Below are 24,875 nucleotides of genomic sequence, written 5' to 3' on the forward strand. Positions count from 1 at the left end.
CCCGGCACGGCGCCGCCATCTTGTCTACGGGAGTGGCTGCGCTGTGACGTCATCGCCGCCATCTTGGATAAGGGCGCGCACGGTGCGTGAGGCGCCGCCGCCATCTTTAGTGAGGGCAGAGGGGAGCGGAGGTGGGCGGGGCTTGGCTGAGGGGGCGTACCCAAAGCCCAGGGACCGCCCCCTCCCCAGGGACCGCCCCCTCCTCAGGGACCCCCCCCCCTCAAACAGCGACAGGGACCCCACCACCCCAAGGATCCCCCCCAAAGAGCAACCGGGACCCTCCAACAGGCCCAGGGACCCCCCCCCACAGCCCAGGGAACCCCCACAGCACCAGGGACCCCTCACAAACCCCCCAGGACCCCCTCACACATCGAGGGACCCCCCACAGCACCAGGGACCCCCTGCCCTCCTCAGTTACAAGGACACGGCGGAGTGGGGGGCTCAGGGCTTTATTTGGGTCTGGCACGGGGGTCTCAGGAATGGGTTGGGATCAAGGCGGGGGTCTCAGGGCTGTTTCGGATCCATAGAGGGCTCTGATGAGGTCTTGGAGCTGTATTCAGGCCTATCCTGGTGGGTCTCAGGGCTGTGTCGGGTGTATGGGGGTCTCAGGGCTCAGTCCAGGTCCATGCGGGGCTTGTGAGGGGTCTCAGGGGGTCTTGGGGCTGTTTTGGGGTCCGTGTGGGGGTCTCAGGAGGTCTCGGGGCTGTGTCTGGGCCCATCCTGGGGGTCTCAGGGCTCGGTCCAGGTCCATGCAGGGCTTGCGAGGGCTCTCAGGCTCTCTCGGGGGTCTCAGGGGGTCTCGGGGGTCTCTCCCTGCCCCTCGGCCCGGCCCAGCCGCAGCAGGGATGAGAACAGCCCCATCACGTTGTTCTGCAGCTCCCGGGCCAGCGGCTCCAGCTGTTTGTTAGCGCGCTCCAGGTACAGCCTGAGGGGCGACACCGGCGTCACCGGGGCTGCCGAGGCCTGGAGAGGGGTCCCGGGAGGGGTCACGGGAAGGAGGGGAGGGGTCCCAGGGAAGAGAGGGGTCGGGGTCGGGGTCGTTGGGAGGGGTCTCAGGAAGGGAGGGGAGGGGTCCCGGGTTGGGAGGGGTCCCGGGAGGGTCACGGGGAGGGGTCTCAGGAAGGGAGGGGAGGGTCCCGAGTAGGGAGGGGTCCCGGGGAGGGAGGGAAAGGGGAGAGGTCCCGAGTGGGGAGGGGAGGGGTCGGGGGAGGGATCCTGGGGAGGGGTCCCCAGTGGGGAGGGGTCCCAGGAGGGGTCGGGGGAGGGTCCCGAGTGGGGAAGGGTCCCTGATGGGGTCCCAGGGAGGGATCCCGGGGAGGGATCCCGAGGAGGGAGAGGAGGGTCCCGAGTGGGGAGGGGTCCTGAGAGGGTCCCGAGGAGCGGTCTCAGGAAGGAAGGGGTGGGGTCCCGAGTGGGGAGGGGTCTCGGGAGGGTCACGGGGAGGGGTCCCGGGTTGGGAGGGGTCCCGGGAGGGGTTCCAGGAGGGGAGGGGAGGGGTCCCGAGGAGGGAGAGGAGGGTCCCGAGTGGGGAGGGGTCCTGAGAGGGTCCCGAGGAGGGGTCTCAGGAAGGGACGGGAGGGTCCCGAGTGGGGAGGGTCCCGAGTGGGGAAGGGTCCCTGATGGGGTCCCAGGGAGGGATCCCGAGGAGGAGTCCCGGTGGGAAGGGGTCCCGAGTGGGGAGGTCTCTGCAATGGGGAGGGGTCCCGGCTCCCTCCCGCCCCCCGTACCCGGCCTGTGTGCGCAGCTCCTCGGGGCGCAGCTGCGGGGGCAGCTCTCGGCTCACCAGCTCGCTCAGGCTCTGCAGCTGCCGGCTCAGGAAATCCGCGGCCCCCGCGGGCTCCTCCGAACCCTCCGGGGCCTCGCCCGGCCCGTCCCGCTCGGGCAGCGCGGCCCCGGGGCGGGCGGCGGCGAGCAGGAGCAGCAGGGCCAGCAAAGGGAGCGGCATGGCTGCGGGGACACCGCGGGGACACGGCGGGACAGGTGGCACTTGTGTCCCCACGGAGAGTGCCAGCCGCATCCCATCCCATCCAACCCCACAGAAACTTCCAGCCCCATCCCACTCCATCCTAACCCCATAAAAACGTCCAGCCCCACAGGAGTTTCCAGCTCCACAGAAACTTCCAACCCAGCCCCATCCCATCCTATTCCAGCCCCATGGAATCTTCCAATCTCATGGAATCTTCCAGCCCCATCCTATCGATCCCATCCCATAAATCCCATCCCATCCCATCCCATAAATCTCATCCCATCCCATCCCACCCCATTCAAACGTCCAGTCCTATAGGAGCTTCCAACCCCACAGAAACTTCCAGCCCTATCCCATCCCACCCCATTCCTGCCCCATAGGAATTTCCAGTCCCATTCCCACCCCACAGCCCCTCCCGAGCCCCACATCCCTGTCCCAGTGTCCCCACCCAGCCCCACGCTCTGCTCTCCCCTTGTCCCACCCCAAAACCACCCCCAGCCCCAAATCCCCTCCAATCCCTTCCCCGTACCCCAATCCTTGTCCCCAAATCCCAATCCTTGTCTCCAAATCCCAATTCCTACTCCACTCCCCAATCTCGATCCCAAATCCCAATTCCTGCCCCCACTCCCCAATCCCTACCCGAAATCCCAATCCCGACCCCAAATCCCAACCCCAAATCCCAATCCCGACCCCAAATCCTAATCCTGACCCTACAGCCCAATCCCTGTCCCCAATCCCAATCCCTGTCCCGTGTCCCCTCCCTGTCCCCTCCTGTCCCCTCACCTTCCAGGTGCTGCTGCAGTTTTGGGGTCTCCCCTCCCCTGGCCCCATTTTTATCCCAATCCCGCCCCCCCTGGGCAAACACGGCGGGGCCGAGGGGCAGCGCGGGGGGGGCCTGTCCCCCCCTGTCCCCTCCGTGTCCCCAAGGGCCGAAGGTTGTCGCCCGTGGTGTCACCGACCCCCGGCCCCCGGCGGGGGGGGGACAGTGGGGACACGCGGGCAAAGGGCGGGGGTGGCGCTGGCGACAAAAGGTCGGAGTCCCCCCGGTCACTACGGGGACAGGGCAGGGGACACAGGGGGGGGTGGCACTGGGAGGGGACAGTGGGGTGATGGCGACAGAGGGGACACAAGGAGGGGACAGCGATGTAGGGAGGGGACATTGGGGGGTCCAGATTTGGGGACAGCGGGGGTTTGGGGACACGCGCGGGACAGGATACGAGTGGGACCGCGGGGGTTTGGGGACACGCGGGACTTGGGGATTTGGGGACACGCGCGGGACAGGAGGGTGGGGCGGAACGGCCCCGCCACGGAACGTCTCCGCTCGGGTCCGGGTTGCCGGAGGGGTCGCATTCCGGCGCGGCCCCGCCCTCCCTGCTCAGCCAATGGGCGACGCGCGTTGCCCGCAGCCAAGATGGCGGCGGCGCCCCCCCTGAAGGCGCTCCGGGCGGCGCCGCCCGCGATGGCGGCGGCCGGCGGGGGCCCGTGAGGGGCCATGGGCAACGCCGAGGGCCGGGCCCCGCGCCGGGCCCAGCCCCGCGGCAACCCCGGCAGCTTCGATGAGCTGCACCGGCTCTGCAAAGGTGCGCCCGCCCGCGGGGAACGGGGATGGAGGGGGGACAGCGGGGCTGTGGGGACAGTGGGGCTGTGGGGACAGAGGGACCGGGAGGGGACAGAGGGGCTGGGGGGACACTGGGGTGACGAGGGGACAGCGGGGCCAGGGGGTGTCGGTGCTGTCCCCAAAACGGGGCTGGAGGTGTCACCTGGGGGGTGACAACCATGCCTGGGGGTGACAGCCGTGTCCCCAGGGGTGACAGCCGTGTCCCCCCAGAGGTGTTCCCGCCGCAGATGGAGGGGGTGAAGCTGATCGTCACCAAGACCCTGAGCAGCCACTTCCAGGTGGGGCAGGGGACACCTGGGGACACGGGGGGTGTCCCCCCCACGCTGTCCCCGTCCCCTGTGACCGCGCTGTCCCCGCAGGTGACACACACGGTGCACATGAGCACCCTGGGCCCCTCCGGGTACCGTTTCAACGCCACCTTCGTGGGGGACCGCCAGCTGGGGCCCACCGAGGTGACAACGCGGGTGGCACCGGCCTGGGGGGGTGGCAGCGGGGTTGGCACAGGGGGTGTCACCGGTTCTGGAGCCTCATGGTCACCCCCAGGCCACCAATGGGTCATTGTGGCCATCTGTGACCCTGGGGTGGTTGGTGGCTCTGTATCCAGGGTGGCCTCAGGGTGGTCAGTGGCCTTAGGGTCACTGGGGGCCCTGAGGTTATGGGTGGTCCTGGGTGACCCTGGGGTCATTGGGGATCTCAGGGTCATGGGTGGCTTTGGGGTCATTGGTGACCCTGGGTGGTCCCAGATGGCCCTGGCCTTGTTGGTGGCCTCACCATGGCCACAATGCTGTGGCCTGGAGGTGCTGGCACGTCCCAGGCAGCCCCAGGCTGGAGCCAGGGGTGCTCGGAGGTGGCCCTGTGGCCGTCCCTGTGTCCCCCTGTCCCGTATCCCTGTCCCCATGCTGCGCTGTCCCCAGGTGTTCCCCTGTCCTGTGTTCCCCTGTCCCCAGGTGTGCTCTGTCCCTATCCCCCATCCCCTGTCTCTGTCCCCATCCCCTGTGCTGTCCCCAGCTGTTCCCCTGTCCCTGTCCCCATCCCCTGTCCCTGTCCCCATCCCCTGTGCTGTCCCCAGGTGTTCCCCTGTCCCTGTCCCCATCCCCTGTCTCTGTCCCCATCCCCTGTGCTGTCCCCAGGTGTTCCCCTGTCCCTGTCCCCATCCCCTGTGCTGTCCCCAGGTGTTCCCTATGCTGCTTGGGGACATGGACAGCAGTGGCAGCCTCAACGCCCAGGCCCTGCACCTGCTGGGCGACCACCTCCGTGCCAAGGCCGTGTTCCAGGTGAGCCGGGGGTGCCACACCCGTGCCAGCCCCTCCCCGCCTGTCCCCTGGTGCCACCAGCAGCTCTGTCCCTGTCCCCAGACGCACCAGGCCAAGTTTGTGACGTGGCAGTTCGACGGCGAGTACCGGGGCGAGGACTGCACGGCCACGCTGACCCTGGGCAACCCCGACCTGCTGGGCGGCTCCGGTGAGCGCCCGGCCCTGCCCCGGCACCGGGGACACCCCCTGGCCCTGGGGACACCGCTGAGACTGTGCCTGGCCCTTCCCTGGGGACACCGCTGAGACTGTGCCTGGCCCTGCCCTGGGGACACCGCTGAGACTGTGCCTGGACCTGCCCTGGGGACACTGCCCCGGACCTGCCCTGGCCCTGGGGACACCGCCCCAGCCCCGCCCTGGGGACACCGCCCCGGCCCCGGGGACACTGCCCTGACCCCGCCCTAGGGACACCACCCTGGACCTGCCTGGCCCCGCCCTGGGGACACCGCCCCAGCCCCGCCCTGGGGACACTGCCCTGGCCCCGCCCTGGGAACACCACCCGGGACCTGCCCGACCCCGCCCTGGGGACACCGCCCCAGCCCCGCCCTGGCCCCGCCCTGGGGACACCGCCTGGCCCCGCCCGTCCCCGCCCCAGGGACACCACCCCGGCCCCATTCCTGTGCTGTCCCCAGCCCTGCCCTGGGGACCCGTCTGAGGCGGCGCTGTCCCCGCTGTCCCCGCAGTGATCGTGGTGGCGCATTTCCTGCAGAGCGTCACCGCCCGCCTGGTGCTGGGCGGGGAGCTCGTGTACCACCGGCGGCCCGGGGAGGAGGGAGCCATCCTCACCCTGGCCGGGAAGTACTCGGGTACGGACACCTGGGGACACCAGGGGACAGATGGGAATGCCTGGGGACAGATGGGGACAGATGAGGACGGATGGGGACTGATGGGGACAGCTGGGGACAGATGGGGCTGATGGGGACAGATGGGGACAGATTGGACAGCTGGGGATGCCTTCAGACACCTGGGGGACACCTCAGGGGTGCCTGGGGACACCTGGGGACATCTCAGGAAACCTGGAGACATCTTGTGGGTGCTGGGGACACCCGGGGATGCCTGGGAACACTTGGGGACACCTTGGGCACAGCCGGGGATGGCTGGGGTCATCTGGGGACATCTTGGGGCCACCTGGGGAAACCTGGAGATGCCTCAGGAACACCTCTGGGACACCTTGGGGATGCCTTGGGGACAGCTGGGGACACCTTGGGGACCCCTGGGGACGCTGCCTCTCTGTTACAGCCCCAAACTGGGTGACAACGCTCAACGTGGGCTATGGGGGAGCCCACGCCAGCTACTACCACCGGGCCAACGAGCAGGTGCGTGTCCCCAGATGTCCCCCACGCTGTCCCCAGTGTCCCCCTCGGTGTCCCCATGCCACTGTGACCGCGCCGTCCCCCCCAGGTGCCGCACTGTCCCCACTGTCCTGTCCCCGCTGTCTCTGCTGTCCTGTCCCCGCTGTCATGTCCCTGCTACCCTATTCCCGCTGACCCCTCTGTCCTGTCCCTGCTGTCCCTCATGTCCCCACTGTCCCCAGTGTCCCCGCAGTGTCCCCTCAGTGTCCCCACAATGTCCCTGCAGGTGCAGGTGGGTGTGGAGCTGGAGGCCAACACGCGTTTGCAGGAGAGCACCTTCAGCTTCGGCTACCAGCTCACCCTGCCCGGGGCCAACGCCGTCTTCAGAGGTGGGCACTGTCCCCTGTCCCCTCCAGTGTCCCCTCAGTGTCACCTCCTGGGCCACTGTCACCGGCCGGTGGCACTCAGGTGTCCCTGTGTCACCACCTGGTGATGCTCAGGTGTCCCTGCTGTCACCTGCTGGGGCTGCTCAGGTGTCCCTGTGTCACCACCTGGTGATGCTCAGGTGTCCCTGCTGTCACCTGCCGGGGCCCTGCTCAGGTGTCCCCACTGTCCCTGGCTGGTGGCGCTCAGGTGTCCCCGTGTCCCCAGCTGGTGGCGCTCAGGTGTCCCCACTGTCACCGGCTGGTGGCGCTCAGGTGTCCCCATGTCCCCGGCTCGTGGTGCTCAGGTGTCCCTGTGTCCCCAGCTGGTGGCGCTCAGGTGTCCCTGTGTCCCCAGCTGGTGGCGCTCAGGTGTCCCCAGCTCAGGTGTCCCTGTGTCCCCGGCTGGTGGCGCTCAGGTGTCCCCGTGTCCCCGCAGGGCTCCTGGACAGCAATTGGAGCGTGGGGGGGGTCCTGGAGAAGAAGCTGCCCCCCCTGCCCGTGACGCTGGCCCTGGGAGCCTTCCTGAACCACTGCAGGAGCCGCTTCCACTGCGGCTTCACCGTCACCGTGGGATGAGGGACAGGGGACAGGGACAGGGGACAGGGGGACAGGACAGTGGGGACAGGCAGTGGGGACAAGGTAGCAGAGGCAGCAGGGACGGGGGGACTGCAGCGACAGGACAGAGGAACAGTGGGGACAGCAGGGACAGGACGGCAGGGACAGTGGGGACAGGACAGTGGGGACAGGACAGTGGGGACGGGGGGGACAGGACAGCGGGACAGCAGGGACATGGGGACAGGACAGAGGGGACAGGGCAGCAGGGATGGGACAGTGGGGACAGGACAGAGGGGACAGCAGGGACATGGGGACAGTGGGGACAGTGGGGACAGCAGGAACAGGACAGAGGGGACAGAGGGGACAGCACAGCAGGGACAGCATAGCGGGGACAGCAGGGACAGCACAACAGGGACAGCAGGGACATGGGGACAGCGTGTGGTGGCACCGTCCTGCTCAGGGAGCTGCCAGGCCGGGCCGTGCAGGTGCCACAGGGACAGCGGGGACACGGCGGGCTGGGGACAGCGAGTGACAGCGCCACCAGGGGGCTGGGGGTCCCCGTTGTCCCCAGTGCCACCCTGTCCTGGGTGGTCCCCGTCGTCCCCGGCGCCGTGGCGGCTGTGCCTCAGTTTCCCCGCGGTGACACACCCGGGAGCCAGGATAAATAAAGGAGCTTTACTCTGTGCCTGGAGGCAGCTGGGGGTGACGCTCAGGGACCAGGGGGTGACACTTGGGGACCGGGGGGTGACACGGGGGGCCGTGCTCAGCTGATGATCTCGGAGAGCAGCGGCGTCATGGCCGACAGGTCCTGGATGTGCAGGATCTGCCGCGTGTTCTCCACCTTCAGCGTCTGCAGCTCCGTCAGCAGCAGCAGCAGCTTGGCGTACAGGAACCTTGGGGACACCCAGCCGGCTCTGGTGGCCGTCCCCACCCCTTTGGGGACGCCGCCACCCCGTCCCAAGGCTCACCTGCCCTCCTCGGGGGGGTGCTGGTGGTCGATGTAGCTCTTGAGGGTCAGCGCCACCTTCTCCTGGAACTGGTCGATGACGTCGCGCTGGGCGATGCCGGCGTGGTCTGGAGGGGCCGTGGGGTGACCTCAGCGGGGCTTTGGCGACAGCGGGGTGTCCCTGTGTCCCCCTGTCCCATATCCCTGTCCCCATGCTGCGCTGTCCCCAGGTGTTCCCCTGTCCTGTGTTCCCCTGTCCCCAGGTGTGCTCTGTCCCTATCCCCCATCCCCTGTGCTGTCCCCAGCTGTTCCCCTGTCCCTGTCCCCATCCCCTGTCCCTGTCCCCATCCCCTGTGCTGTCCCCAGGTGTTCCCCTGTCCCTGTCCCCATCCCCTGTCCCTGTCCCCATCCCCTGTGCTGTCCCCAGCTGTTCCCCTGTCCCTGTCCCCATCCCCTGTCCTTGTCCCCATCCCCTGTGCTGTCCCCAGCTGTTCCCCTGTCCCCATCCCCTGTCCCTGTCCCCATCCCCTGTGCTGTCCCCAGCTGTTCCCCTGTCCCTGTCCCCATCCCCTGTCCTTGTCCCCATCCCCTGTGCTGTCCCCAGCTGTTCTCCTGTCCCTGTCCCCATCCCCTGTGCTGTCCCCATCCCCTGTGCTGTCCCCAGCTGTTCCCCTGTCCCTGTCCCCATCCCCTGTCCCTGTCCCCATCCCCTGTGCTGTCCCCAGCTGTTCCCCTGTCCCCATCCCCTGTCCCTGTCCCCATCCCCTGTGCTGTCCCCAGCTGTTCCCCTGTCCCTGTCCCCATCCCCTGTGCTGTCCCCATCCCCTGTGCTGTCCCCAGCTGTTCCCCTGTCCCTGTCCCCATCCCCTGTCCCTGTCCCCATTCCCTGTGCTGTCCCCAGCTGTTCCCCTGTCCCTGTCCCCATCCCCTGTGCTGTCCCCATCCCCTGTGCTGTCCCCAGCTGTTCCCCTGTCCCTGTCCCCATCCCCTGTGTTGTCCCCAGCTGTTCCCCTGTCCCCATCCCCTGTGCCAGGTGAGTCCCCTCCCCGAGGAGGCTCACCTGGCGAGAAGAGCAGCATGGCCTGGAGCAGCGCGTACTCGGCCTCGTGCAGCCGCAGGCGCCGCAGGCTCTCGTGGAACTTGAGCAGCGGCTCCAGGTACACCTGCTGGAACCCGGCTGGGGCAGCCCCCAACCCCCGGCTTAGGGCGGGGAGCGCCTTTGGGATTGGTCCCCGCCCTGCCACCAAGTGTCACCTCCTCGGACGCCTCCGGGATGGCGGCTCCGAACCGCCCCGGGCAGCCCTTCCAGGGTCTTTTCCCTTTTTTAGGAGGAATTTCCCCAAATTTCCACCCTGAGCCTCCCCGGGCAGCCCTTCCAGGGCCTTTTCCCTTTTCCCGGAGGAATTTCCCCAAATTTCCACTCTGATCCTCCCCTGGTGTCCCCAGGTGTCCCCATTGTCCCCGCGGTACCCAGGGCCCTGTCGCGGATGGTGTAGCAGCACTGCTCACACTCCCAGTGTCCCCATTGTCCCCAAAGTGTCCCCAGCTGTCCCCAGGTGTACCCAGGGCCCCGTCGCAGATGGGGTAGCAGTGCTGCCCGCACTCCCAATGTCCCCATTGTCCCCAAGGTGTCCACATTGTCCCCAAGGTGTCCCCAGGTGTACCCAGGGCCCCGTCGTGGATGGTGTAGCAGTGCTGCCCGCACTCCCAGCTGTCCCCATTGTCCCCAAAGTGTCCACATTGTCCCCAAGGTGTCCCCAGTGTCCCCAAGGTGTCCCCAGGTATCCCCATTGTCCCCAGATGTCCCCATTGTCCCCAAAGTGTCCCCGGTGTCCCCAGGTGTACCCAGGGCCCCATCACGGATGGTGTAGCAGCGCTGCCCGCACTCCCAGCTGTCCCCATTGTCCCCAAGGTGTCCCCATTGTCCCCATGGTGTCCCCAAGGTGTCCCCAGTGTCCCCGGGTGTACCCAGGGCCCCGTCGCGGATGGTGTAGCAGCGCTGCCCGCACTCCCAGCTGTCCCCATTGTCCCCAAGCTGTCCCCAATGTCCCCAGGTGTTCCCATTGTCCCCAGGTGTCCCCATTGTCCCCAAGGTGTCCCCAGTGTCCCTGGGTGTACCCAGGTATCCCCATTGTCCCCAGGTGTCCCCAGTGTCCCCAAGGTGTCCCCAGTGTCCCCGGGTGTACCCAGGGCCCCGTCGCGGATGGTGTAGCAGCGCTGCCCGCACTCCCAGGCCTTGGTTTTGGGGTTGAACACGGTGTTGAAGCGGATCTGGCAGATCCCCAGCGTGGCCCCTTTCAGCAGCGAGATCTGCGCCTCCAGCGGCAAACTCCTGCCAGGGGAGGGGACACGGCAGCGACGCGGCGGCGACACGGTGACAGGGCAGCGGGGGTGGCACCCGCCGCCGCCGCCCCTGCGCCGTCCCCTCCGCACCTGAAGACCGGGATCTCCTTGGCGAATTTGATCACCTGCTGGATCATGAACGTGCTCAGGTCCGCGAACTGCGGCAGCAGCGACAGCACGTCCGGCAGCGCCTCCTCCCGCGGCGACAGCGACAGCAGGCGCACGGCGGGCTGGGGACAGCGAGGGGACAGGCGGGGTGGCGCTGGGGACGGGTGGGGGGACAGCCAGGGTGTCTCTGGGGACAGCTGGGGCATTGTGGGGACAGTCTGGGTACACCGGGAAACAGCCAGGGCATCTTTGGGGACAGTCTGGGTACACCAGTGGGGTGTCCCCGGTGGGGACAGGCAGGACATTGATGGGGACAGTCAGGGACAGTCTGAGTACACCTGGGGACAGGCAGGACATTGGTGGGAACAGTTGGGGCATCTTTGGGAACAGTTAGGACAGCTTTGGGGATGGTCTGGGTACATGTGGGGACAGTCAGGACATCTTTGGGGACAACCAGGACATCTTTGGGGACAGCCAGGACAGCCACAGGGGCGGGCAGGGTGCCCATGGCCATGGCTGGGACCCCAGTGGGGACAGTGGGGACAACCAGAGGGACAGGGGTGTCTCATTGGGGACAGGAGTGTCCCATTTGGTACAGGAGTGTTCCAATGGGTACAGGGGGTCCCGTTTGGGGACAGTGGGTCCCATTGGGGACAGAGGGTCCCGTTTGGGGACAGGGGTGTCCCGTTTGGGGACAGGGGTGTTCCAATGGGTACAGGGGGTCCCGTTTGGGGACAGGGGGTCCCACTGGGGACAGGGGGTCCCGTTTGAGGACAGAGGTGTCCTGTTGGGGACAGGGGTGTCCCGTTGGGGACAGGGGGTCCCGTTTGGGGACAGGAGTGTCCCATTGGGGACAGGGGTGTTCCAATGGGTACAGAGGGTCCCGTTTGGGGACAGGGGGTCCCGTTTGGGGACAGGAGTGTCCCATTGGGGACAGGGGTGTCCCCACTCACCCAGCAGTGCATGAACTGTGAGAAGCTGGAGTCGAAGGTTCGCTGGTGGGCGCCGATGAGCAGCGCGATGAGCTCCTGCTGCTCGGCCGTCAGCCCCTCGTGTCCCCGCTGTCCCCCGGGCTGTCCCCGCTGTCCCCGCAGCTCCCGCCGCCGCCGCAGCGCCTCCTCCGACATGATCACTGCCACCCCGCGTCACCGCTGTCACCGCCGCCACCGCCGCCACAGGCGGGCACAGCGACCGGGCTCACCCGAGCGGGTCCCCGCTGTCCCCTCCGTGCCACACTCCCTGCTGCCACCTCTGTCCCCTCCCCTGCCACCCCGCCCCGTCCCTTGTCCCCTCCAGGTCCGCCTTCATCCCACCCAGCTGCTCCCCCGTGTCCCCCCCTCCCTGTCCCTGCTGTCCCCTGTGTCCCCTCCATGTCCTCCCCCTCTGCTCTGCCCCGGTGTCCCCCCGGTGTCCCCGCGGTGTCCCCCGTGTCACTCACTGTCCCTCCTCATGCCCACGTCCAGGCACTTCTGCAGGCGGCAGGCCTGGCACTGTCGCCGCTTGGCCTTGGTGACAGGACAGCGCCGCGCCAGGGGACACGTGAAACGGACACCCTTGAGGATGGAGCGCCTGCGGGGACACGGGCACTGCCACCAGGGGGACACCGCCACCACGGGGACACTGCCGGGACACTGCCACCAGGGGCTGGGGACACGGGCAGTGCCACTGCCACCACGGGGACACCGGCAGTGCCACCAGGGGGGCACTGCCAGGACACTGCCACCAGGGGGACACTGCCACCAAGGGCTGGGGACACGGGCACTGCCACCAAGGGGACACGGCCACTGTCACCGTGTGTCCCCAGCCACAGGGCAGTCCCCTTTTGTCACACGCTGTCCCCATCCATGGGACCGTCCTGTGCCACCCCCTCCCATCCCAGACCCTCCTGTCCCTTCCTGTCCCCACATCCCATCTTGTCCCCTCACCCTGTCCCCATGTCCCATCCCATCCGACCCTGTCCCCAGCTGTCCCTGCAGTGTCCCCAGGTGTCCCTGCAGTGTCCCCACAGCATCCCCGCAGTGTCCCCAGGTGTCCCCGCGGTGTCCCCATGGTATCCCCAGCTGTCCCTACAGTGTCCCCAGGTGTCCCTGCAGTGTCCCCACAGCATCCCCGCAGTGTCCCCAGGTGTCCCCGCGGTGTCCCCATGGTATCCCCAGCTGTCCCCGCAGTGTCCCCGCGCTGTCCCCACCTGAAGAAGCCCTTGCAGCCCTCGCAGCTCATCACGTGGAAGTGGTACCCGTTGGCCCTGTCCCCGCACACGGCGCACACTTTGTCCCCGTCGGGCTCCGTGTCCCCAGGCGGGCTCAGCAGGGACACACCTGGGGACACGGGGACAGCGGGGGTGACACACAGCCAGCACCAGTCCCATCCCCTCGAGGCCACCGTGTCACCGTGTCCCGCGGCGCTGTCATCCACGTGAACCCACCCGTCCCCACAGTGTCCCTTCGTGTCCCTGCCAGCCCCAACGTGTCCCCAATGGGGACAAAGTGGCCCCGCTGGTCCCCAGGTGTCCCCTCTGGTCCCCGTGTGTCCCCTCCTGTCCCCTCCAGTCCCTGCGTGTCCCGCCAGCCCCCGTGTGTCCCCTCCTGTTCCTGAGTGTCCCCTCCGCCCCCTCCCGTCCCCGTGTGTCCCCTCCTGTCCCCTCCCGTCCCCTCCTGTCCCCGTGCTGGCGGTACCTGAGCCGGAGTCCCCCGGTGCTGTCAGTGACAGGGAATTGTCCCCACGCAGCGAGGGGACATCAGGTCCCCGAGTGTCCCCGGCGGTCCCCGCATGTCCCTGGGGGTCTCCGTGTGTCCCCTCCATTCCTGTGCGTCCCCGTCGGTCTCCGTGTGTCCCCTCCTGTCCCCAGCTGTCCCCACGTGTCACCGGCGGTCCCAGGAAGGGCCGCGTGGAGTTTGAACCTTGAACTTGGGGCTGTGACAGGCGGGGACAGAGCGCGGGGCGGGGGGGACAGGTGGCGCTGGGGGTGGCGCCCGGGGTGGCACCTGGGGCGGGACAGGCGGGGACAGGAGAGCGCGGGTACGACACAGGGACACGGGGACAGACAGACAGACAGCCACAGAGGGGACAGCGAGGCACAGAGGGGACAGCCAGGATGTCACAGCCGCCTGCTGAGGGTGGCACCCCGTGTCACACGTGGTGGTGGCCGTCCTGCCACCACTGTCCCCACGGGAAGGTCCCTGTCACCAGTGCCATGGATGGACTGGCAGTGTCACCATCCCCGGACCCCCTGTGCCCTGTCCCCCAGTGTCACCCCAACAGGAGGGTGGCACTCGGGTGGCGCATGGTCACCCCGGTGTCCCCACACTCCCCTGTGTCCCCTGTCCCACCCTCCATGTCCCCATGTCCCCAGTGTCCCCAATGTCCCACAATGTCCCCATGTCCCCATGTCCCCTCGTGTCTCCGTGTCCCCAGTGTCCCCCTGGTCCCCTGTGTCCCCAGTGTCCCACAATGTTCCCAATGTCCCCTGTGTCCCCGTGTTCCCAATGTCCCCCAATGTCCCTGTGTCCTCGTGTTGCCCCCATGTCCCCAGTGTCCCCAATATCCCAAATGTTTCCCTGTGTCCCCCCTGTCCCCCAGATCCCCAATGTCCCCAATGTCCCCAATATCTCCCCCATGTCCCCAATATCCCCAATGTCCCCATGTCCCCAGTGTCCCCCCCCAATGTCCCCCCCGTGTCCGTCGCTCCTGGATCGGGGGGGAAGCCACCCTTGTGGGCGTGTCCCTTTGGGCCCCGCTCCCGCTCCCCATTGGCTGCTCTCGGCTGTCACTCAAACCCCGTCCCTACAAAGGCGGCGGCGGCAGCGCCGGTCCCGCACTCGGAGCGGCGGCGGCACCGGGCGGGATGAGCGAGGTGCGGGCACCGGGGGGCACCGGGGGCACCGGAGAGGGGACTCTGCCCCTTTCCCCAGCACCGAGCCGGGCGGGGAGCAGCGCTGGGAGCCGCAATGGGGCCAGGACGCTGCGCCCCGGGGAGAGGGGGGGACACTTTGGGGACTCCGGGCCACCGGTGTCGCCTCCCCTGTCCCCTCGGGCCCTCCTCGCTTCTCAGCGCAGCCCCAACGAGCCCCACTCGGGCTGGGGGCTGTGGGACCGCCGGGGACAACGGGGGGGGCCCCGGGGACAATGGGGGGGGCTCTGGGGACAATGGGGGGGCCCTGGGGACAATGTGGGGACCTTGTGTCACCCCCCGGGTCCCCTCTCTCCGCAGCGCAGCCCCCACGCGCCCCCCTCCGCGGCGGAGGCCCCCGGTGGGCAGCAGCAAGGTGAGGAGCCCCGGCGCAGGTGGGGCGCGGGTTCCCTGTTCCCTCTGTCCCCGCTGTCCCCTCTGTCACCGCTGTCCCCTCTGTCCCCTCCCGCGACCCCGCTGTCCCCGCAGACCCCAGGGTCCCCCCCCACTGTCCCCGTCCTCGTGGAAGGTGGCACCTGGGTGCATTTGGGGACCTCCCTGTCCCCTCGGAAGGGTCGGGGTGTGCCCCTGGGGGGAGTCGTGGTGTCCCTTGTCCCCAGCGGGGGTGGCAGGGTGTCCCCCTGGGTGTCCCCATGGTCGATCTGGGGGTCCCAGTCCGTCCCTTGTCCCCAGGGTTGGTGCCAGGGTGTCCCCCTGGGTGTCCCCATGGTCGATCTGGGGGTCCCAGTCCATCCCGTGTCCCCAGGGTTGGTGCCAGGCTGTCCCCCGAGTGTCCCCCTGGGTGTCCCCCGGGTGAATCTGGCAGTTCCACCCTGTCCCCAAGCGTGTTCCCAAGCGTGTCCCCAAGCGTGTCCCCCCCGTCCCCGGCAGCCAAGGCTGAGCCCAAGAAGGAGGAAGAGGACGAGGAGGAGGAGGAGGAGGAGATCGACATCGACCTGAGCGCGCCCGAGACGGAGCGCGCGGCTCTCGCCATCCAGGGCCGCTTCCGCCGCTCCCGCCAGCGCCGGGAGGAGCCGCGGCCCTGAGGGACCCCCGGGACCCCCCCGAGCCCCCTGGGGACCCCCCCGAGCCCCCTGGGGACCCTCCCGGGACCCCCGAGCCCCGTGGGGACCCCCACGAGGGACCGCGAGTGACACGGGACGGGAGGGGGGACACAGCCGGGTGTCCCCAAGGGAAGGTGGCCCTGGGGAGGGGGCGGCGCGGGACCCCCCCCGCTTTCCTGGGACCCCCCCGTTTTCCATGAGAACCCCGATTTTCCATGGGACACCCCCATTTTCCATGGGAATTCCTCATTTTCCTGTGCCGTGGTGGCGTTGGGGACACGCGGAAAGGAGGGGGGGACACACGCCCGGTGTCCCCAAACGAGGGACACGCCCGGTGTCCCCTGGGGCCGGGGGGGACGCGTCCCACTGCAGCCCCCAGCCCAGGAAATCGGGGTTCCCCACCCTCCTGTCACTGTCACCGCCCCCTCCCCACATTTCTGTCATTGTCACCGCCCCCTCCCCACATTTCTGTCATTGTCACCGCCCCCTCCCCACCCTCCTGTCACTGTCACTGTCCCCCCACCCCGAGGGGCTTTTGGCCCGTGCAGAGAATAAAGAGTGAGGAAGAGGAGGCTGCGCTGGGGCTTCGGGGCAATTTGGGGAGGGGTCCCCACTGGGAGGGTTTGGGGGGGGGGGTTTCAAAGCCCAATTTTGGGGGAGTTTGCAGCGGGATTTGGGGGGTTCACGGGAGGATTTGGGGGGGTTTGCAGCCGAATTTTGGGGGGATTGACGCCGAATTTTGGGGGGGTTTGCAGGCGGATTTTGGGGGGGTTCACGGGAGGATTTGGGGGCGTTTCAGAGCCACGTTTTGGGAGGAATTGCTGAAGGATTTTGGGAGGGTTCCCAGCCAAATTTTGGGGTGGGTGTGCAGCCGGGTTTGGGGGTTCACGGGAGGATTTCAGGGGGGTTCGCAGCTGCGTTTTGGGGGGTTCATAGGAGGATTTCGGGGCGATTAGCAGCCGAATTTTGAGAGGGTTCACAGCCGGGTTTTGTGGGGCTTCTCAGCCCGATTTTGGGGGGATTCACAGCCGGATTTTGAGGGCTCCACACGCGGGTTTTGAACGTTTGCAGCCGGGCTTTTTGCGGGGGGTGTTGCAGACGGATTTCGGGGGGGGGGGAAGGTTTGTAACCCAATTTTGGGGGGTTCGCAGCCGGGTTTTTGGGGGTTCCACAGCCGGGTTTTTGGGGGTTCCACAGCCGGGTTTTTTTGGGGAGGGCGGCTCGGGGAGGTTCCCAGGGCCCGGCAATGCCGCGATCCGGTGCAGAAATAACTCCTTGGAAAGAAAAACAGCGGCGGCGGCCCCGGGGGCAGGGCCCAGGGGACACGGCGGGGTCGGGCAGCGCTGACTTATACGGGAAAGGACAACGGCACCGGGCACGGCGGGCGGGGGCACCGGGGCCGCTCCCGCCCCATCCCCGCCCTGCTCCGGGCCCTGAATGCCCCCCCAGGGCCGGGGTCTTTTCCCCCCTTCCCTCCCTCCGTGAGGAGGTGACAATGGCCTGTCCCTGTCCCTGTCCCTGTCCCTGTCACTGTCCCCCCCCCCCGAGGGGACAATGGCCTCGAAAGGGACCCCAGCCCACCCCCCCCCCCCCCCGCCCCGAGCCTTGGCCTCTGTGTTAATTACAGCGAGTTTTAATGAAGGGCGGGTGGCAGGGAGGTGGCTCTGAGGTGGTGGCATCGGGGACAGCCACTCGGGGACTCTGGGGTGCCACCGCTGTCACCCCCTCCAAGTGTCACCTCCCCGCTGAGGGTGGCAGCGGCGTCCCCGTGGTGCGGGGACAGTGACAGTGACAGTGACAGCGACAGCCGGGGGGGACACGGGGCTCCCGGAGATGTCAGTTTTATTAATGGCACCACGGGGACAGGGAGGGGACAGGGACAGGGGGGTACAAAACGCGTCCGGGGGCGGGGGGGGGCACGGGCGGCTCCCCCAGCCCGGCCGCAGCCTCGCCCCCTCCCACGGGGCTCCGGCCGGTTTGGGGGGGGTCCCGGGGGTTACGGAGCGCGGGGGTTAATGGGGGGACAGAAGGGGACAAAGGGGACAAAGGGGCGGGGGCCACCCCGCGACGTCATTTGGGGTCGGTCGCGGGCAGAGACGAGAAAACGGCCAGAAAAGGAGCGAAATTGGGGGCACGGAGAAACCCCCCCCGAGCTCGGGGAGGGGACACGCGGCGGGGACACCGACCCCAACCCCGCCGGGTTCGCGTTCCGGGGGACAAATCCCACCCGGGGCTGGGCAGGGAGCGACCGAGGGGGCGCCGGGGGTGGCGGGGGGGGACCCGCGCTTGTCCCCAGCGCTGTCCCCAAGGCGAGGGACCCGAAGCGAGGACCACACCCCGCTCCTCGCCGGGTCCCCCAGCCCGGAGGGGCCGCGGCCGGGGCCGGGGGGGTCCCTCAGGAGCCCCCCGAGTTGGGTTTGATGATGCTCAGCAGGGCGTTCTTGAGGCTGCCCCGGCTCGGGGAGCGGGCGGCGGGCGGGGCCGCGGCCTGGGGCTCCCCCCGCAGCTCCATCTCGATGGTCATGATGACTTTGGGGGGCCGGGCGTCCCCCGCGGCCCCGGCCGCCCCCGGGGGTCCCTCCCTGCCCGCTAACCGCTATTTCCTATCCTTGCGCGAGTCGCCCGCGCCTCCCTTGGCTTTCTTGGCGCTGCGGCCGTGGTCCAGCATGGCGTAGAGCACGGGGGCCTGCGGGGACAGGGGGGCTTCACCCGCAGCCCCCGGCGAGCCTGGGGACCGAGGGGACAGGGGGGACAGCCCGCCGTGCCCCCCGCCCCGCTCGGCGCTCACCTGCCGGCTGCGCTTGGAGCCGTCCTTGCCCGAGCGCTGCAGCTTCCCCTTCTCCATGGCGCTGCGGATGGGGGAAAAAGGGGAAAAAAGGGGAAAAAAGGGGAAAAAAGGGGAAAAAAAGAGGCTCGGGATGGTGGGACTGAGCCCCGGGACCGCCGGTGTGGGGGAAAGAGCGGCTCGGGATGGCGAGAGCGCAGCCCCCGGTGTGGGGAGGGGTCGCGGCTCCGGACGGAGGAATTGCAGCGCTCGGTGGTGCCGGTTTGGGGAGGGGGTCGCGGAAATCGCAGCCCCGGTGGTGCCGGTTTGGGGAGGGGTTTAGGGAAGGGCGGAACTGCGGCCCCCGGTACCGCCGGTTTGGGGGAGCGGTGATGGAAATTGCAGCCCCCGGGTTGGGGAGGGTCCCGGTTTGGGGAGGGGTCGCAGCCCGGGAAGGAGCAATTGGTGCCCCGGTGGTCCCGGTTTGAGGAGGGTCCGGTTTGGGGAGGGGTCGCAGCCCGGGAAGGAGCAATTGGTGCCCCCGGTGGTCCCGGTTCGAGGAGGGTCCCGTTTGGGGAGGGGTCGCGGCTCGGGACGGTGGAAATTTCAGCCCCGGTGGTCCCGATTTGGGAGAGGGGGGGTCGCGGTTTGGGGAGGGGTCTCCGTTTGGGGAGGGGTCGCAGTTTGGGGAGGGTCCCGGCTTAGGAAGGGGTCCCGGTTTGGGAGGGGTCCCTGTTTGGGGTGGGGTCACGGCTCGGGAGGTGGAATTGGTGCCCCCGGTGGTCCCGTTTGGGGGAGGGTCCCATTTTGGGGGGGTCCCTGTTTGGGGAGTGGTCCCGTTTTGGGGATGGTCCCTGTTTGGGGTGGGGTCCCGTTTTGGGGGGGTCCCTGTTTGGGGAGGGTCCCGATTTGGGGAGGGTCCCGATTTAGGGACGGTCCCTGTTTGGGGAGGGGTCCCGATTTAGGGACGGTCCCTGTTTGGGGAGGGGTCCCGTTTTGGGGAGGGGTCGCGGCTCGGGAGGTGGAATTGGTGCCCCCGGTGGTCCCGTTTGGGGACAGTCCCGGTTTGGGGAGGGGTCCCGGTTTGAAGAAGGGGTCTCGATTTGGGGACGGTCCCTGTTTGGGGAGGGGTCCCTGTTTGGGGACGGTCCCTGTTTGGGGAGTTCCCGTTTTGGGGAGGGGTCCCGGCTCACCTCAGCCGCCTCTGCAGAGCCGCCTGGCGCCGCCGCCAGCAGTAGCGGCTGCCGTAGCCCAGGGCCACCAGCGCGGCCACCAAGAGCAGCGCCCCGCCGATAACGGAGCCCAGCACGACACCGTAACGGGGTGGCACTGCGGGGACAGCGACACCGTGTCACCCCCCCGGCAATGGGGGCACTGCGGGGACAGCGACACCGTGTCACCCCCCCGGCAATGGGGGCACTGCGGGGACAGCGACACCGTGTCACCCCCCGGCAATGGGGGCACTGCGGGGACAGCGACACCGTGTCACCCCTCCAGCAGCAGGGAGGGGACAGTGGCACCGTGTCACCTCCACCTGCAGAGGATCAGGCAGGTGACACCAGCCCCGTGTCACCGCCAGCAGCGGGGTGGGCATTGAGGTGACAGCAGCCCGGTGTCACCGCCACTAACAGGGATCAGGGAGGTGCCACCAGCCCGGTGTCACCGCCAGCAGTGGAGGAGCAGGGAGGTGACATTGGCCCGGTGTCACCGCCAGCAGTGCAGGTGACAGCAGCGCCGTGTCCCCGCCACCAACGGGGATCAGGGAGGTGCCACCAGCTCGGTGTCACCGCCAGCAGTGCAGGTGACAGCAGCGCCGTGTCCCCGCCACCAACAGGGATCAGGGAGGTGCCACCAGCCCGGTGTCACCGCCAGCAGTGCAGGTGATACCGGCCCGGTGTCACCGCCACCAGCAGGGGACAGGGAGGTGACATTGGCCCGGTGTCACCGCCAGCAGTGCAGGTGATACCGGCCCGGTGTCACCGCCACCAGCAGGGGACAGGGAGGTGCCACCAGCTCAGTGTCACCGCCAGCAGTGCAGGTGACAGCAGCGCCGTGTCCCCGCCACCAACGGGGATCAGGGAGGTGCCACCAGCCCGGTGTCACCGCCAGCAGTGCAGGTGACAACAGCGCCGTGTCCCCACCACCAGAGGGGATCAGGGCGGTGCCACCACCCGTGTCCCCGCCCCCAGGGAGGTGACAGCCGTGTCGCGCACCTTTCTCCAGCACGTAGAGCGTGACCTGCGAGGACTTGCCCACGATGTCGGGCGGGTTCTTGACGTCGCACGTGAAGGTGCCGTTGTCGCTGGGCTCCAGGCCGTGGATGACGATGGAGCCGTCGCGGCGCCGCGGGTTCCCCGCCCACTCCATGCGCTCCTTGAAGGTCCCCACGTCGTCGATGTAGGGCTGGCCCTTGGCGTAGTGGAAGATCTGCGACAGTGACGCGACACCGAGGTCACCCGGGGTGACAGCAAGGGGCGGGGCTGGGGCGCGGGGACACTGCGGGGACACCTCGGTGTGAGGGGACACGGTGTCACCTGCAGGGACGGGGCTGGGACACTGCGGGGACACTGTGGGGACACTATGGGGACATCCAAGTGCCACCTGCAGGAACGGGGCTGCTGGGACACGGGGACACTGAGGGCACACTATGGGGACATCCCAGTGCCACCATGGAGGGGACACCACGGTGTCACCTGCAGGGATGGGGCTGGGACATGGGGACACTGTGGGGACACTGTGGGGACACTGTGGGGACATTTCAGTGCCACCATGGTGTGAGGGGACACAGTGTTACCTACAGGGACAGGGCTGGGACACAGGGACACTGTGGGGACATTTCAGTGCCACCACAGTGTGAGGGGACACGGCGTCACCTGCAGGGACGGAGCTGGGACACTGTGGGGACACTGTGGGGACACCACGGTGTGAGGGGACATGGTGTCACCTCAAGGGAAGGTCTGTCCTGTGGGGCTGGTGCTGAGACCCAGTGGGCACTGGGGACACCTTGAGGATGCTGTGGGGACACCACAGGGACAACAGGGATGGGCTGGAGGGACACTGGGGACACATTGAGGACACCCCAGTGCCACCATGGAGTGAGAAGACACCGTGTCACCCTCAGGGAAGGCTCCACTGGGACGAGGGGACACCGGGGCGTGGCAGGGTCGGGATGGGGACACCGCGGGGACAACGGGGACGGGTTGGGGACACCGCAGGGACACTGGGGACACTGACGGAGATGCTGTCGCGGGAGCCCTCGGCCTGGAAGTGCCAGGTGATGGAAATGTCCTCCGAGATCCACTCGCTGGACCAGAAGCTGCAGGACAGGGTGACACTGGAGCCCACGGTGCCATAGACCTCGCGCTGCGTGTACACGTGGATTGGGGACACCGGCGACAGCCCTGGGGACACGGGGACACCGAGAGCCGTCAGCCCCGCCCCCCGCGCGGGGCGGTGTCCCCGAGCTGCCACCGCCACAGCCCGGAGGGGTCCCCGAGCTGCCACCAAAGGGAGCGCGGGGGCTGCGGGGAGACAGCGGAGCAGTGGCACTGCTGTCCCCATGGGTGGCACGGAGGGGACAGCAGAGTGGTGGCACTGCTGTCCCCAGGGGTGGCACAGAGGGGACAGCGGAGCGGTGGCGCTGCTGTCCCCAGGGGTGGCACAGAGGGGACAGCGGAGCGGTGGCACTGCTGTCCCCAGGGGTGGCACGGAGGGGACAGCGGAGCGGTGGCGCTGCTGTCCCCAGGGGTGGCACAGAGGGGACAGCGGAGCGGTGGCACTGCTGTCCCCATGGGTGGCACGGAGGGGACAGCGGAGTGGTGGCACTGCTGTCCCCATGGGTGGCACAGAGGGGACAGCAGAGTGGTGGCACTGCTGTCCCCATGGGTGGCACGGAGGGGACAGCGGAGCGGTGGCACTGCTGTCCCCAGGGGTGGCACAGAGGGGACAGCGGAGCGGTGGCACTGCTGTCCCCAGGGGTGGCACGGAGGGGACAATGTGCCGGTGCCCGGTGGCACGGGCGGGGCTGGGTGTGGCACTCCCCCAGCTGTCCCCAGGGAGGTGACAATGGCCGGGATTGTCCTGACAGCCACCCCCCCCTCCGCCACTACAAGTGCCACAGCTCGGTGACACCATCGGGACCGGGTGTGGCACTCCCCCAGCTGTCCCCAAGGAGGTGACAACGACCGGGACCCTCCTGGCCGCCACTCCCACCTGTCCCCAGGTTGGTGACAGCTCTGGGATTGTCCTTGCAGCCACACCCGCCCCTGTCCCCAAGAAGGTGACAACGACCGGGACTCTCCTGGCTGCCACCCGCCACGGTCCCCACGTTAGTGCCACCCCCGCTGTCCCCTGCCAGCCGCGGGGACAGTCCCCAAGCCACGGTGACAATTCCCAAGGCTCGGTGACAGTCCCCAAACCACGGTGACAATCCCCAAACCACGGGGACAGTCCCCAAGCCCCGCGTGTCCCCCATCCCCAGGGCCACCCCCAAACCTCTCCTGTCCCCCCCTGCCCGCCACCCCCTTTTTGGGGACTGTCCCTTGTCCCCAAGCTCACCCAGCGCCGCCACGAGCCCGGCCACGAGGAGGAGGCGTCGGGTGGCCCTCGGGGACATGGTGGCGGTGACACGGAGGGGACAGCGGCGGGGACGCGGTTTTAGGGTGGCCCTGTCCCCAAATGCCGGCCAATGGGCGCGGGGGGGCCGGGCCGCGGGGACCCCGCTCAAAGGCGACATTGAGGGACACCGAGGGACACCGAGGGTGGCTCGGGGGACGGGGACACTGGTGGCCTTTGTGCGGCCGCATTCCCGCGCGCCGCGGGGGCGGGGGAGCAGGAATGTGGCCCGAGGGGACAGCGGGGGACATGGGGGGACATGGGGGGGGTATGGAGGGGACACTCGGGGGACACGGGTGTGGCAGGGGGGGACATGGAGGGGACATGGGGGGGACACGGCGGGGACACTGAGGGGACAGAGTGGGGACAGAGGGGGGGACGCGGGGGGAACGGGGGGGGACATGGAAGGACATGGGGGGACATGGGGGTGACATGGAGGGGACATGAAGGGACATGGGAGGGGATAGAGAGGGGACTGAGGGGGGGACAGAGGGGGTGACATGGGGGGGACATGGGGGTGACATGGAGGGGACATGAAGGGACATGGGAGGGGATAGAGAGGGGACTGAGCGGGGGGACAGAGGGGGTGACATGGGGGGGACATGGTGGGGACACGGGGTGACATGGGGGGGACATGAGGGGACATGGAGGGGACAGAAGTGGGGGGACAGGGGGACATGGAGGGGACACGGGGGGACACGGGGGGACACCAGGGGACAGTGGGGACATGGGGGGGGATATGGGGAGACAGGGAGGGGACATGGAAGGACATGAGGGGACAAGGGGGGACAGAGGGGGACAGAGGGGGGGCACAGAGGGGACATGGGGGGGACAGGGAGGGGATAGAGAGGGGACAGAGGGGGGAAATGGGGGTGACATGGGGGGGACAGGGGGGACATGGGGGACACGGGGGGACATGGGGGACACATGGGGGGACGAGGGGGATATGGGGGGACACAGGGGGATGGGGAGGGGACACGGAGGGGACAGCAGGGACAAAGGTGGGGGGACACGGGGGAATTGGGGGTACAGAGAGGGGACGGGGGGGACATGGGAGGGGACATGGGGGGGAATGTGGAGGGGACATGGGGGGGGACAGCAGGGGGGACATGAGGGGGGATATGGAGGGGACACTCGGGGGACATGGAGGGGACACGGGTGTGGCATGGGGGGGACACTGAGGGGACATGGAGGGACATGGAGGGGACATGGGGGGGCATAGAGGGGACAGTGAGAGGGCCAGGGGACACTGGGGGACATGGGGGGGACACGGTGCTCGTAGTGGGGCAAGGCGAGGGGGTTTTAGGGGATTTTGGGGGGTTTGGGGGATTTTAGGGGAAAAACTGCAAAGAGGGAATTGCCCGGGGGGTGATAACGGGGATCGATAATGGGGATCCATAAAGGGATTGATAACGGAGATCGATAACGGGGATCAATAACAGGACCGAGATCAGGTATCAATCCCAGGGATCAATAACGGATCTGATATCAGGTATCGATCCCAGTGACCGATATCAATGACCAATATCAATACTGATATCAATGACCGGTATCAGTTATCCATCCCACTGACTGATATCGGTGACCGATATCAATACCGATATCAGTTATCGATCCCAGTGATCGGTATTGATACCGATATCAATAACCGATATCGGTTATCGATCCCACGGACCGATATCAATATCAATATCATTACGAATATCAATACCCAGTATCAATGACCAATATCAGTGACCGATACCAATAACCGATATCAGTTATCGATCCCACTACTGATATCAATATCATTACGAATATCAATACCAGTATCAATGACCGATATCAATGCCAGTTTCAATACCGATACCAATAACCGATATTGGTTATCGATGCCACTGACCGATACCAGTGACCGATACCAATAACCGATACCAATAACCGATATCAGTTATCGATCCCACTGACCGATACCAATAACCGATATCGGTTATCGATCCCA

At 67.8% G+C, this 24,875-nt stretch overlaps 4 protein-coding genes across 5 annotated transcripts; 2 read left to right on the top strand and 2 right to left on the bottom strand.

Annotated features, from left to right (window-relative positions):
- The first annotated feature begins 3,382 nt into the window (after nt 1–3,382).
- TOMM40L (translocase of outer mitochondrial membrane 40 like) lies at nt 3,383–7,851 on the top strand. Of its 2 annotated transcripts, none has more exons than XM_036404868.2 (9): nt 3,383–3,546; nt 3,795–3,862; nt 3,944–4,036; nt 4,757–4,858; nt 4,940–5,045; nt 5,578–5,700; nt 6,134–6,210; nt 6,473–6,575; nt 7,048–7,851. In XM_036404868.2, exons 1-9 carry the CDS (start codon nt 3,459–3,461, stop codon nt 7,185–7,187), a joined length of 900 nt encoding a protein of 299 aa, XP_036260761.1. In that variant the 5' UTR covers nt 3,383–3,458; the 3' UTR covers nt 7,188–7,851. The 2 variants fall into 2 exon arrangements, with proteins under 2 accessions (XP_036260761.1, XP_036260762.1); XM_036404869.2 differs by having other exon boundaries at nt 3,444–3,546; nt 3,772–3,862.
- Nucleotides 7,844–13,365, bottom strand: NR1I3 (nuclear receptor subfamily 1 group I member 3). The gene is made up of 9 exons (XM_036404862.2): nt 13,239–13,365; nt 12,752–12,881; nt 12,002–12,132; nt 11,439–11,695; nt 10,546–10,685; nt 10,299–10,444; nt 9,173–9,289; nt 8,135–8,240; nt 7,844–8,059 (listed from the first exon to the last, which is right to left on the bottom strand). The coding sequence occupies exons 1-9, from the start codon at nt 13,363–13,365 to the stop codon at nt 7,930–7,932; spliced, it is 1,284 nt and encodes a 427-aa protein (XP_036260755.1). The 3' UTR covers nt 7,844–7,929.
- Nucleotides 13,366–13,788: 423 nt separating this feature from the next.
- On the top strand, nt 13,789–16,087 carry PCP4L1 (Purkinje cell protein 4 like 1). The gene is made up of 3 exons (XM_054518213.1): nt 13,789–14,416; nt 14,774–14,828; nt 15,344–16,087. The coding sequence occupies exons 1-3, from the start codon at nt 13,847–13,849 to the stop codon at nt 15,496–15,498; spliced, it is 780 nt and encodes a 259-aa protein (XP_054374188.1). The 5' UTR covers nt 13,789–13,846; the 3' UTR covers nt 15,499–16,087.
- Nucleotides 16,088–17,221: 1,134 nt separating this feature from the next.
- Nucleotides 17,222–23,394, bottom strand: MPZ (myelin protein zero). Its single transcript, XM_036404872.2, has 6 exons — nt 22,838–23,394; nt 21,515–21,681; nt 20,494–20,707; nt 19,474–19,609; nt 18,305–18,365; nt 17,222–18,202 (listed from the first exon to the last, which is right to left on the bottom strand). The coding sequence occupies exons 1-6, from the start codon at nt 23,337–23,339 to the stop codon at nt 18,113–18,115; spliced, it is 1,170 nt and encodes a 389-aa protein (XP_036260765.2). The 5' UTR covers nt 23,340–23,394; the 3' UTR covers nt 17,222–18,112.
- Between the last annotated feature and the right edge of the window lie 1,481 nt (nt 23,395–24,875).

The sequence above is a fragment of the Molothrus ater genome, unplaced genomic scaffold (assembly GCF_012460135.2).
Source record: "Molothrus ater isolate BHLD 08-10-18 breed brown headed cowbird unplaced genomic scaffold, BPBGC_Mater_1.1 matUn_MA567, whole genome shotgun sequence".
Classification (NCBI taxonomy): Eukaryota; Metazoa; Chordata; class Aves; order Passeriformes; family Icteridae; genus Molothrus; species Molothrus ater.

Excerpts from the sequence above, each read along its gene's own strand:
- TOMM40L (XM_036404868.2), top strand. The coding sequence starts at position 3,459 with ATGGGCAACGCCGAGGGCCGGGCCCCGCGCCGGGCCCAGCCCCGCGGC. Across the intron at positions 4,037-4,756 it reads GCCAGCTGGGGCCCACCGAG|GTGTTCCCTATGCTGCTTGG; the intron begins GTGACAACGCGG and ends TGCTGTCCCCAG. Across the intron at positions 6,211-6,472 it reads ACCACCGGGCCAACGAGCAG|GTGCAGGTGGGTGTGGAGCT; the intron begins GTGCGTGTCCCC and ends ATGTCCCTGCAG.
- MPZ (XM_036404872.2), bottom strand. The coding sequence starts at position 23,339 with ATGTCCCCTCCATGTCACCCCCATGTCCCCCCATGTCCTTCCATGTCC. Across the intron at positions 21,682-22,837 it reads CGGGCTCGTGGCGGCGCTGG|GGCTGTCGCCGGTGTCCCCA; the intron begins GTGAGCTTGGGG and ends CCGTGTCCCCAG. Across the intron at positions 18,366-19,473 it reads GCTCTGCAGAGGCGGCTGAG|CGCCATGGAGAAGGGGAAGC; the intron begins GTGAGCCGGGAC and ends CCCCATCCGCAG.
- NR1I3 (XM_036404862.2), bottom strand. The coding sequence starts at position 13,365 with ATGGAGGGGACACACGGAGACCCCCAGGGACATGCGGGGACCGCCGGG. Across the intron at positions 12,882-13,238 it reads ACCGGGGGACTCCGGCTCAG|GTGTGTCCCTGCTGAGCCCG; the intron begins GTACCGCCAGCA and ends CCGTGTCCCCAG. Across the intron at positions 11,696-12,001 it reads CGTGGGCATGAGGAGGGACA|TGATCATGTCGGAGGAGGCG; the intron begins GTGAGTGACACG and ends GCGGGGTGGCAG.
- PCP4L1 (XM_054518213.1), top strand. The coding sequence starts at position 13,847 with ATGGTCACCCCGGTGTCCCCACACTCCCCTGTGTCCCCTGTCCCACCC. Across the intron at positions 14,417-14,773 it reads CACCGGGCGGGATGAGCGAG|CGCAGCCCCCACGCGCCCCC; the intron begins GTGCGGGCACCG and ends CTCTCTCCGCAG. Across the intron at positions 14,829-15,343 it reads CCCCGGTGGGCAGCAGCAAG|CCAAGGCTGAGCCCAAGAAG; the intron begins GTGAGGAGCCCC and ends CGTCCCCGGCAG.